The 12,419-nt window shown below is 43.7% G+C and overlaps 1 protein-coding gene across 2 annotated transcripts in view; it reads left to right on the forward strand.

Moving 5' to 3' along the window:
* The window catches only part of LOC135328114 (uncharacterized), a 44,624-nt gene that overhangs the window by 28,122 nt on the left and 4,083 nt on the right, over positions 1–12,419 (forward strand). The window contains exons 3-6 of one of the 2 annotated variants that reach the window (XM_064510379.1): positions 1,668–1,707; positions 3,496–3,656; positions 9,209–9,256; positions 9,529–9,659. In XM_064510379.1, the coding sequence (XP_064366449.1) occupies positions 1,668–1,707; positions 3,496–3,656; positions 9,209–9,256; positions 9,529–9,659 (380 nt within the window). The remainder of the gene's footprint in view (positions 1–1,667; positions 1,708–3,495; positions 3,657–9,208; positions 9,257–9,528; positions 9,660–12,419) is intronic. The other variant, XM_064510380.1, reaches the window with a different exon arrangement.

A 12,419-nucleotide genomic window follows, 5' to 3' on the forward strand; every position in this document is an offset into this window, starting at 1 on the left:
TAGTGCTGTTGCTAGTTTGTTACTTAAAACACCAAATACTGCTTTTTTGTTGTTGTTTCAGTTTGTGCCCGTTGCTTCTCATCCCATTACTGGGCACCACCGAAAAGAGTCTGGCCCCATCCCCTCTACAGCCTCCCTTCAGATACTTATTTGCATTGCTAAGATCCCCCTTAGCCTTCTCTTCTGCAGGCTGAATAGTCCCAGCTCGCTCAGCCTTTCCTCATACCAGAGATGCTCCAGTCTCTTCATCACCTTAGTAGCCCTGTGCTGGACTCACTCCAGTAGCTCCATGCCTCTCTTGCACTGGGGAGCCCAGAACTGGACACGGGCACTCCAGATGCAGCCTCACCAGGGCTGAGGAGAGGGGAAGGATCCCCTCCCTCGACCTGCTGGCAATGCTCTTCCTCATGCAGCCCAGGATACCCTTGGCCTTCTTGGCCACAAGGGCACAGTGCTGGCTCATGGTCATCCTGCAGTCCACCAGGTCTCCCAGGTCCTTCTCCGCAGAGCTGCTTTCCAGCAGGTCAGTCCCCAGCCTGTGCTGGTGCATGGGGTTATTCCTCCCTAGGTGCAGGACCCTGCACTTGCCTTTGTTGACCTTCATGAGGTTTCTCTCTGCCCATCTCTCCAGCCTGTCCAGGTCCCTCTGAATGGCAGCACAGCCCTCTGGTGTCTCAGCCACTCCTCCCAGTTTTGTATCACCAGAAACTTGCTGAGGGTGCACTCTGTCCCTTCATCCAGGTCACTGATGAATAAGTTGAACACTACTGGACCCAGTACTAACTCCTGGGAGACACCGCTAGCTACAGGCTTCTAACTAGACTCTGCACTACTGATCACAACCCTCTGAGCTCTGCCGTTCAGCCAGTTCTCAGTCCACCTCACTGTCTACTCATCTAGCCCACATTTCCTGAGCTTGCCTAGGAGGATGTTACGGGAGACTGTCAAAAGCCTTCCTGAAGTCAAGCTAGACAACATCCACTGCTCTCCCCTCATCTACCCAGCTAGTCATCCCATCCTGGAAGGCTATCAGGTTTGTTAAGCATGATTTCCCCTTGGTGAATCCATGCTGACTACCCCGATCACCTTCTTATCCTTCGTATGCTTGGAGATGGCATCCAGAATGAGCTGTTCCATCATTTTTCCATGGATCGAGGTGAGGCTGGCCTGTAGTTCCCTTGGTCGTCCTCCTTGCCCTTTTTGAAGACTGGAGTGACATTAGCCTTCTTCCAGTCCTCAGGCACCTCTCCTGTTCTCCGTGTCCTTTCAAATATGGTTGGGAGTGGCCTAGTAGTGACATCTGCCAGCTCCCTCAGCGCTCATGGGTGCATCCCATCAGGGCCCATGGTCTTGTGGATGCCCAGCTTGCCTAAATGATCACTAACCCAATTCTCTTCCAGCAAGGGAAAGTCTTCCTTTCTCCAGGCTTTCTTCGTGGTCTCTAGGGTCTGGGATTCCTGAGGGTTTAAAAAAAAAAAAAAAAAGCCTTTGTTTTCCCTGTGGTTGTATTGTGTTATGTCTAAGCTTCCGAAAGATCCACATGAGAAAATTTTCTTGTGTTTAATATGCTCTAGTTGAAATTTATAAAGATAGCCACGTGCAAACAGTTCCCACAAGAACACTGTTTTTTGCAGACAGGTAATGATCGTCTCTGCTTTCTCCTTTAGACCGGTCCTTCGACTTATTTGGAGTGTGTGTTCCAGAAAGGTAATCCTGTCATCAAACTTCAGACCTTCCTCCTACCTCTTTTGTTTGAACACATTTTCTTACAGTGTTTGATCTCCCTTCTCTGCCATGGAAAGACCAGTTAAACTGTGCATGTCCCAGGCAGTGTGATGCATGACTTCAGTTCAGGTGAAAACTTCTACAAAATGTATGTTGTGGTCCATATAAGTGTGTTTGGTTTTGGTCTTAAACAATGAGATTTTAATTACTCTGTAACCACAGGAGGAAATGTGGATATAAAGAAATAGGCCTTCTTGACTGTGTGAAAGTGTTTCTCCTGTCCCAAAGATTTAATATTATATGTCCTACTATTATTTTGTATGCTTGTATTTTTTGAGAATTCTCTCCCCCCCCAGTTCATTAACATTTTGAAGATAAAAAAAATAAGGCTGAGCAAAAAAATGTTGTCAGAATGAGGGGAGAGCATCTCAACTCAAACATTTCAGGGATTTAGCTCATTGCAAATTGGAGAAATTTTGGAGCAGAATTTATATTCCCAAATCAGACCTATGATTTGTTATTACTTTTTCCAGCCGGGTCCAGTATGAGATATTTCTAAGAGAAGTGCACAAATCTTGTCATGATGAATGGTCACATTTTAGTGGTATTTTGACTGTGGCACAGACTTTTTACTTGCAGTGGTAGTTGGAAAAGTCTCAGTCTTTCTCATATTGAATTATAATTATGTATCTTCTGATTATTCATAAATAGGTAGGATTTTCAAAGTGCATTCAGTGAGAACGTTTGAGATGAGATCCAGGGCTCATTGAAGCCTGGGGAGGGATATGCAGAGATTTAATGAGCACTGCATCCGAAATATCCAACCCAAGAGGTTTAAAACAATCAGTGTGAAACACACACTTATTTTTATTTTTCGAACTGGAGTAAGGTACTCTGAGGCGTCCTAGTCGAGGGTTAGAACGCTGATGTTGAATGGAGACTTTGCCTTGCTCCAAGGGAATTAAACAGGCTTATGTATAAGCGAAACACTAGACCTCTTCAGCAGCTCTGACTCAAGCACTTGCTTAGCTTCTTCACCGGATCAGGCTCATAATGAGGAAAATATTGCTAGCTTTTGAAAAATGGCTTCAGTCTTTGGGAAGTACAAGTCAAATTGCTGCCCATCTATTAGTCAGGGCTATATTGACCGTATGTATACAGCTTTTCCAGGCTTTCAGGAGGACTGTGGTAATATTTCCTGTCCAGCCACACTGAGCAGTGGTAAATTTAGCCAAAAGGGAGGCATAATTACAGTATACAAACCAGAAGAGTACTGGCTGCTCTCCAGGAGGAAAGTCTGGCTGTCCATATAGATTTCTTCTTCCCTCAAGTAGCCCACCACGTTCCTGACTTCACGGGCTGTTCCAGTCAGTCATGTGCCTCAGACCCACTTATTTTCACTCGTGGAGTTCCTGTTTCATACAGTCATTTAGGTCAATCATTGCCTTCTGTATATTTTTCCCCCTACAACAAACCAGAGTGTTTATAGAAATCTGATAGGCATGCAAATGCAGCTGGCCCTATTTCAAACCTAAAATTTGGAGCATATTACTCAATTGTAAGCTGATATCAGGACAAAGCTGGGCCCAGCTCATTGCTTTATCTTATTTCCTAAGAGTTGCACTGCTTTGCCTGTTTGTGACACAAATCTCTGAAATTCCACTTAGGGAGTGGGTGAATTCAGTGGGAAGTGCTGGGGGGGAGCGAGCCTGTGAACCAGGCATCAAAGACCGGTTTGGGAGCGTTTGCTTGCATTCCTTTGCATTGCAGGAGCCTTGCAGTTGGAGAAGGCAGTCCAGCCAGAGTGGGTTCATCCTCGCTCCTCGGGAAGCCTCTGTCCTGGCAGAAGGCAGTGCTTATCTTGTGCATTTGACAGAGAAGAGATGGATATCCCCTGGCCCCCGGGATCTCCTCTGGTTTCAGCAACCCAGGTAGTCCACCTGAACTCGGGCAATTAGCTGACTAACTCCGGGCAACCACAAAGACTTTGCCCTCATTTGAGGGCCTCAGGCTGGGAGCTGGGTGGTGCTTGGGCTCTGTGCTCATATCCGCTCAGGGTTCCTCTCCTTATGAGCTGGCAGAGGTGTATGCTTTGGATTTTTATGGAAAATACACATCATAAATGCACAGGGCATAGCTTTGTGACTCACTGAAATAAAATTTGAGAAACAGCATAAGGGCTTGTTGTGGAGCAGTGAGGCCGATGGCAGCTCTCTGTGGCAAGCCATGTATTATCCTGGTATGCCCAGAGAAAGCTGGCAAGGCCTTTTCACATTAAGACATCTTTCCCCTCCCCAACTTGTGCTCAGAGATTGCTTCCGCCTCCAAAGAGATGGACTTCTGAGCTGAGAATAATTATAGAAGTCATCATATTAGACATGAAATTTTAGAAGTTATAAGTAACCAAACACCAGGAGTTACTGTCATTGCTGTGTTACTATTGCTGTTGTTATTGTTTTTGAGCCATCCACTGCCTCGCCTGACCAGGACTCCCTGGTATGCCATGCAAGCAGTGTAAATAGTAGCTCCTGGCACAGCGTAGAACCAGGCATCTAAAGCTACTGTCATTTAACTGAGACCAGCAATCTTTAGTAATGTCCGTATGAAGTTAGAAGCGTTAGATCTAAAACTAGGCACCCAGTCCATAGCTGGTGATGTCTTAACTTCAAATTAGTCAAGTCAGCTGATTAGTAGATTAATATGGATTTATAAGACCTAAGAATCTGGCTCCTTGTGTTTTAGTCAGGCTCTATCTAGTAATAAACATTTGACAGAAATGGCATTAATTAGCTAGCTAGCTGTGATTTTCAGCTGTGATGGATATAATTGTGCGTACCAATAATTGCTCTATGTATTTTGCTCTTGCGCCGAGTAGAAGCACAAACTGCAAAGTAGCACTGAACAGGTTCAGTAATTTACATCTAATTATCAATTGTCTTAATGTAGCAGTAGGACGTGTTGCACAGTTAGAAATTTCTGCCACTGTACAGTATGAAATGGTAGCTTTTCTTCATTTCAGTGTCAATTTAATTGAAGTAATGGGTGTATTGCTGTTATCCTATTAATCAGATCCCGAGAGAGAGCTGGAGTGCAGGGCTAGGAAGTTCTGAGGAGGAGACCAGGAGATGCTGGGCCCTGAGGGCGAATGGGGAGTACAGCGATAATGTTAGGGAAGCATTGCTTGTTCTTGTCTTGAAGTGCCAGACAGCATCTCTGGGCCTGAATGCAAACAGGTCATGGATGTATTTTGCTGTTTTTGTACTTGCCCTGCACAAAGAGACTGAATCTTATGCATCAAAATGCTGAGGAAAGGTAAAAACTGCAGAGGAACCAGCCTTGACCTATCCCTAAAAATTTAAGTGTAATAGGCTGAACAGCCTCTGTTTCTAATTTCTGTGCGCTGTAGCCATTTAAGAAGCATTTTTTACATGTGTTTACCAAGTGTGCTGCCTACATGCTGGTTGGAAGATCAACAGTTAGCAATAGGGACATACTGAATTATCCACAAATAGTGTTCCTCACTCATGTAAAAGGAATGGGGCTGGTATCTGTCAGCCAACCATCTTACATCTGGTGCACTGCTGCCTCAACAAGTGTGTGCGCTGCTAATAGTCCGGCTGCCAGATTTAAAGGGCTGTGCCTGCTTTAATGTTTGGGGCCCTGGCATCCAGGGAGGATGTGTGCAGTCAGCACATCACTGCTTATCTCTCGGATGCCATTCCGCAACTCCGGAACATTGTACTTGCAACAGCAGCGTGAAACAAAGGCATCTGCACTGTCAGCCTTTCCAGGTCTCCGGGATAAGAACGGCCTGCGTGCCTCTTTCAGGGTTGCTAGCGCCAGAGGAACGTCATGCTGCTGACAAGGACTGACTTTTTTCCAGGGAGTCTCTTCTAGGTCATGCATGGCTGCAATGGAAATGACCTTCCTAAAATTTCAGTCCAGTAGTGCATCCCTTGCCATAGTCACAGATTATGTGGCAGTGGGTTTTTGATGTTCTTTGCAAAGAAACACACCGGTGGTTTGGTTTGGTTTGGTTTCTCTTTTAGCTTTTAAGGACCGAGGAAAAAATTACACTGTTAGAATTTTATAATAGCACTGGGAAAAGAGCCCTTCAGTGGCCTGTGTCTCCTGCACACGTGACTCGCTTTCTTCCTGGTCTGGTCAGCAAACACGTGTTTTATTATAGCTGAGGTGTAGCCACATTGCTTGCTTTAATTAAGCTTCTGTATTCTGAATTCTGTAGTTTAGAGCTCCATGAAAGTGAATTACACAGCTCTGGAAAACATGATTTCTTCTTTTAAAGCTCATGAAATGACCTCACATCCTTAGAAACTAAGAGCTATCAGTGGTGATTTTTATGTTGCTCATGTATTCATTTTGACAGTCGGTTAAAGCACTCTTGTGCACAGTGCTGTTGGTGAAACGCGAGGGATTTGCAGTGACATTCACAACAACAGTAATGCTCGCAACACAGCGGTCTCGAGCAAAGTGCATTGCCTCCCACTGTGTTGTCCGTGATGCACTGAAGCATGTTTCTCCGTTCTTGTCTCAGCATCCTCTCAACATGCCTCAGTGGTTCAGGGTGTGGACGGAGTGGAGACTCGCCTCCTTTCTACCCCTTCTGCCTGAGGAGCACTTCCCGGGCAGGGCTCAGCCTCGCGCCGAAGGCCAGCAGAACGACTGCCTGCAGCAAGGTGCAGAGTGCCGCAGCCTTCGGTGCCGGAGTGGCTTTCACGCGCGGAGACAAGGTTGTGGCGGTGCCCAGCTGCTCCACAGCTACACCAAAGACGGAAGCTTCTTGCTCCCTTGCCGTGTTGTGCGTCTGTGCAGCTGCCGGACAGCCCTGCCTTTGACTTTCCATGGGCGGCAGTGGGTTGAGGCTTCTTCGGCGCTAAGTGCTGTGAGGCATCTTGCGTGCTGTCGTAGCACACCGGATACCTGTTCTGCAAGGGAGCGCGTTTTCAGGCAGAGAAACCATCTCATGAATGGGCAGCCCTTGCTCGAAGGCATAAACATTAAGTGCCCTTTTTTGTAGTCTCAGAGGTTGGATCTTGTGGTACTGGGACCACATCAGAGGCAGTTAATGGAGTCATTTCTTCAATTACACCAGTGTATTCCTGAAAATCTTTCTCTGGCTGGGCAGGGGGGTCCACATGGGCACAAGAGTTACTACAAAAACCTAGACATTAAAAAGACCAAAATGGGAACAAAAATGTAAGGTTTAAAGGCACCATTTGATACTTGTGTGCACTGATTCTATATATTTAACATGATAACCTAGCCCTCTAGCTTCTTTGAACCAAAGAGCTTGGGACAAGCCGCGAATGGAGCGTGGGAGGTTAATGTGTGCTTCGGCAGCTACCCCTTCCTGCAGCATGTAGGGTGTGCGAGTTGTGACTGGTGTGTAACTTTGTGAACAGAGTTTAAATTTCAGCAGGTACCGAGTGCATCCTGCTAAAGTAAGATATAGCTGTTGCCCACATTTTTTCCAAGCAAGAGGGAAGTTTTTCTGGAGAACTGCTGGCTCCAACTGTCCTTTCTCTGGGCAGCCAGGTAAGAGACGCGCGTTTCCTAACCTGGCATATTGCACAAATCGGAACATGAGGGAATAGGGTCTGTAGCAGGAAGGAACATCGTTTTGCAAAAATCTTGTGTTTTTATCATTTTGCAGTTCAGCTTAGTGAGAGCTGCTCAGCTAATACCGGATTAGGTCACAAATACCTTTTCCTTCTGGTGAGCACTAGCATGTAGAAACAGTCTCACGTGCTTTATTCGGATAACTCCTGTGAGGGACTGCTCACCTGCCTTAGCTGTCTATGCCACAGCAAGCAGAATAACTGTCTGCTGCCATAGGTCTCACATACTGTGTAGTCCTCAGGTTCAGTCTCAGACTCCGAGGTCTGTAACTGAATTATCACAAAAAGTAACAACAGTCCAACATAAAGGAGACTGACAGACTATAGCTTACACTTGAAATATATTCCCCTTGTCCTGCTTTACGAATAGCATCAAAGAATATTAGAATAGCAACACATTTAGAAATCTAAGGTCAAATCCCAAACTCCACAAATCTTCTCATTGAGAGACGAGACTTAAGTTTGTCCATAACTTGCTAGGTATGCTAATTAGTTGCCTTACAGTATCTAAAAGACGGATCCTCTTTATGCATATGGTCCATTTGATTTCTTCTCGCTGGCTAAGTTTAAATGGCAAAAAATAGATTTGATATTTTATTATGTTAATTTTTTGCTTTCTTTTTCCTTGATCCCTTATGCAGTTCATCAGTGTTTGGTTGCAAACATTGGAAGAGACTTGCCATACAAACCAAAATAAAGTTTGACTTGAATTTATGAAAGACCTCACACTGGAATTTTTTCTGGGCTATTGGACTGCACTATGGTACTTGTACTTGAACTGGGTGTCACTTGACCCCTCAGGTGGGTCCCCTGGAATGAATGGGATACTGTAGGAGTAAGTTGCTATCTGAAAAGTTTAAAGGAAGCAGAACTGGCCCTCAGCCAAATCTTATTTGATCAGCAGACTCTTTAGATAAGATCAATTTGTCGTATAAAATTCAGAAAAAACAGAATCCTGAAAAGGAAAATTTGAAAGACCTTTCTGTCATAAATGGCCAGTAATGCATATATCATGTCATCGCAACGTTGTGAATAAGATCACTATATGACACATTTTGCAGCTTTTTTCCGTAACCAAAGTTAAGTACTGTTAAATCTTTTGTTTATAAAATCTTTAGTCCTTATAGGCAGTATATTGAATCTGCCTTTTTCAGTCAAGTCAGTGAATTAGTCTACAGATTTGTTTTATTATTGCATGTTGTTATTATACCCCTGCTTTACTGGAGTTCTGACTGTTTATCTGTATAGTATCCGAACCGTGGGGCTTTGGATCAAAAAATGTTGCTGCTGGAGTCTCTAACAGAGTGTGCTAGCTAGCTAATATTGAAAGTTATATGCCTGTTTAGATTTATACTTGATATATAATCTTTTTCTTCCTCATCATTTGTATTGCTCCAGAGAGAGATTGCTAAAGGAGATGAAGGCTGCTGTTGTATTTCTTTACATTGTGACGATAGCTTGTGCAATTCCAGTGAGTCTTTCTCACAAATCTTCCTTTTATAAGGGCTGGGGGCTTTAGCGGTCCCTCACATTGGTGAGTTATGTGAACGACGAGTTTGTGTGTTTAATTCACTGGTACGAATTTAACTCTGAATTATATGAATAATGTGATTTGTTTTCTCTGAAAGTAGTGGAGACTTTTTCACTTACTGTTTACTATTCTAAAGGGTTCCCTTCTGGCAGAAGAAGACTTTCTGTTGTAAGAAGAAATTGTTTCTGTGAGCTTCAGTGCTTTGCAGCAGAATGAGCTGGGTTTTTTGTCAGTTCCACTGATGCCTCCTTTTCTTTAAATAACCTGAAACACCCACTAATTCCCCCCATCCTTTTTTTTCCTCTCCCCACAGATACATCAAATTGAAGCAGGAAATGACGGCATCGATGGAGAACCTGAGGCAAGCTCCTACTCCTTTTTACCTTCCTCCTAATTCTCTTGCCTGCTTTATTTCCTACTCCAGAGAAACCAAAAAGTCTTTATCTCTTTCCTCTATTTCTAAAAGGGATTTTCTGCACAAAAGTGCACATTTTGTTTTGGATCTCAACCTCTCTGTTATTTAAAGGTGGATTCTCCTATTTCTCAGGCTGTGCTCTAGAAAAATTAATTGAACTGTTACACTCATAGTCATTTTTAATTTCAGGAGTTAAGTGCTCCTTTCTGACCTGATAGGTTGCTCAGCCCAACCCGAAGGCAAGGATTGTTATTGACAAGTCTGTGTGCTTACAGTCTCCAGAAGAGTTGGGAGTGGCAAAACAGGTTTAGTTTTGAAAGAACAAGTCACATCCTTTTGGCAGGACAAGGTAAGGCTATCAGCACATTCCTCATCTTTGATAATGTCTGCCATCCGTCTAGCCGTCATTAGGCTTAATTATTATGGGCAAGCACGTTTTTTGTTTGTGCAAGGCCCGGCACATCTTTGGCATGACCAATATACGGCATAATAAATGCTTGAACTGAACAAATAATTGATCTCTTTGTGTGAGATCAAATTCTTCAATAGCGTGCCGAGGCTCTGCTGCTGTCTCCTAGGGGATACATCTCATCGCGGTGCTGAATAGCTAACAGCTGAAAATGATTCCAGCATTATTTGCATTAAAATAGTTGAGTTTTGTTATTAATTCAGCTGAAGGAAATGTGAAATTTCAAGCGCAGAGGCACATATGTTCAGGAAAACTCTTCTGCTCATGCTAAATACAGCAAATAATGAAGCTAAGGTGAAGCATAGTAATGACAAAACATATGAGAGTTGGGGATTTGCAACAAGGAGAGAGAGACAGAGGGAGACAGAAGGAGAAAACTGACTTCCTCTCTGGCCCTGGGGAGTTATTACATGGCATTGCTAAAAATGGTCTTTATTTGGAGTATGTTCATTTTGGGGTGCCTAAATGTGGTTAGCTTTTAGGGATTCTTTTTGTTCCCCTCCCAGCCCTCCACCCCAGAGGTGCTGAACACCTAAAGCTTGCAGTGAAAAGCCTGAGGTTTTTAAGTGGACCTGGCAGAAAATCCGACTGACGCTAATTATGAGGTGGTTTATCGGAACTGCTAACCAGGCACCAGGGAAGGGATTTCTCTGCCCAAGTGTCAAAGGTCTGCACAGTACAACGTACAGTCTGCGTCGGAGCTGGTGACATTTCAGGGGAGAGAAACGGACACTTTACAGGTGCAATTTACTTCATCCTAAAATAGACATCTAAAATAGGTCAAATGATTTGTGCCGTAAAAACTGCTTGTTTTCCCTGACTGTAAGGGAAGCCTAATCATAGACATCTAAAAGTAGATTAATGATCCTACCCTGATGCTGTAAGGTTCTTCTTGATAAAATGTATGGCTATACCGTTAAGAGGCCCTGTATATCTGTTATTCAGGACTCCAGGACTGAGGTTCCTATGACTTTTTTTCTTGTTTTTTTTCAGTGAGGAGAAATACACAAGAAGTACAAAGAACAAATATAAGTCAAACTTGCGCATGATTCCCCACTGCAAAACAAGGATGGTGACTTCCATCTGCTGTATCACACCGTTTGCAATTTGGTGGTTATCTAGGGAGAAGAGTTAAATATCAATGCCATTCTTTAAATGTCTAAAACGTTATCACTAGCCACTGCTTTTTTGTCATATTAACACTGTTAAGTGCTGGTAATATTTGCTCAGACTTTAAAGAACAAGAAAAATGCACTTGCTTAGATTCTTTCCAGGTGCATAGGAGACAAAAAAAAAAAAAAAACAAGCTGCTTCTCCCCTTCTGTGTCCACAGCTGCTAGTTGCGGTTTATCCACCTGCAATTATCACCAGTAGTGTGTCTCCGCAGCTTCCAGTCCTTCATTTATTTAGAAACATTGTACCTTGGAAGAACCTGCACGCTGGAGTTGCACTGCTCACTGGTGCAACAACTGCTTTTGCAAGGCGGTGCTGCTCACTCAGAGGAGTTTTGTTGTCGATTTAATGGGAGTAGGACTGGGCCCATGCAAACCATCTAGTGACAGAAAAACGTAGCTAATTTGCAGGATTCAGTACCCCTTTTAAAGAAGCAGAGCAATGCAGTACAGATTTGGTGCTGGGTAATTTGCAGGGCTAATGTGCTACGTTCTAGAAAAACTACTGTTTTAAAGACAATGTTTTTCCTGTCTGTTCCAAATTTAAAATGGGACATTGCATTTTAGCACCTGTCACTAGTAAGTAGTTGGCAAAGGAATTTAGATCCACGTGTAAGCCATGAGCTGGTAGTGCTTGAAAAAAGGATGGCTCATGCACTGAGTCCTGATCTGACTGTGATTTTTCTTTCTCTAGCCTTTTGGGTTTTGGTGCTGCTGTCAAAACTGACAGTTGTAATCGGAAGAAAAGTGCACTAAGAAGACAAATATTATGACACTATCTTGGTTTTTGGTACTGTGCACTGAAGAAAGAGATGGAATGATGCTTTTTTTTTTTTTTGGAAAAATATGAGTTTCTTTAGTTTTTGATCCTGAGGGTTCTAAATTGGAGAACAGCCTTTACATGCCTCCATCCATCACCTTCTCCTCTGCAGTGCCAGCTTCTATCTTCATTTTGGCTTCTCTGGTCTCTCCCGCTGCCTGCACTCGTATCCTTTCTCTGTTGTCATGAACACCATGTAGTCCACTGTAGTCTGAACAAAAAGCTATATTTTTCTGCATCTTTGTACTAGTCTTGTCAGTCATCTTTCTTCTGATTCAGCTACCTCCTCCTTTGTAGCCTGAGTATTGGCCAGTTTTCTCACGATCTCCCGTACCGTGTTACTTCTCATGTGTGCCATCTCAAAGGACAGAACAGCTAATGGGAGTAGGAAGCAACGGCAGGCGATGATTTTCATACATGTGCGCAATGGAGCTATGTATTATTTCTCAAAGCTGTGAGTCTTAACCATGCCCAAGCAACCTATTACTGCTTCTGTCATAGGAGCATTAGTTGGGTGGATAATCTGCTCCTGATGCTCTTTACGAAATAGAAACACACCTCAGTACATAAGATAATTGAAATCATGGGTGATGGGGAATTAGCGAGTTGACTTCAGAGGAGAACAGAGCTTAGTTAAATCACTCCCTA

This window comes from Dromaius novaehollandiae, chromosome 4 (genome assembly GCF_036370855.1).
Source record: "Dromaius novaehollandiae isolate bDroNov1 chromosome 4, bDroNov1.hap1, whole genome shotgun sequence".
Classification (NCBI taxonomy): Eukaryota; Metazoa; Chordata; class Aves; order Casuariiformes; family Dromaiidae; genus Dromaius; species Dromaius novaehollandiae.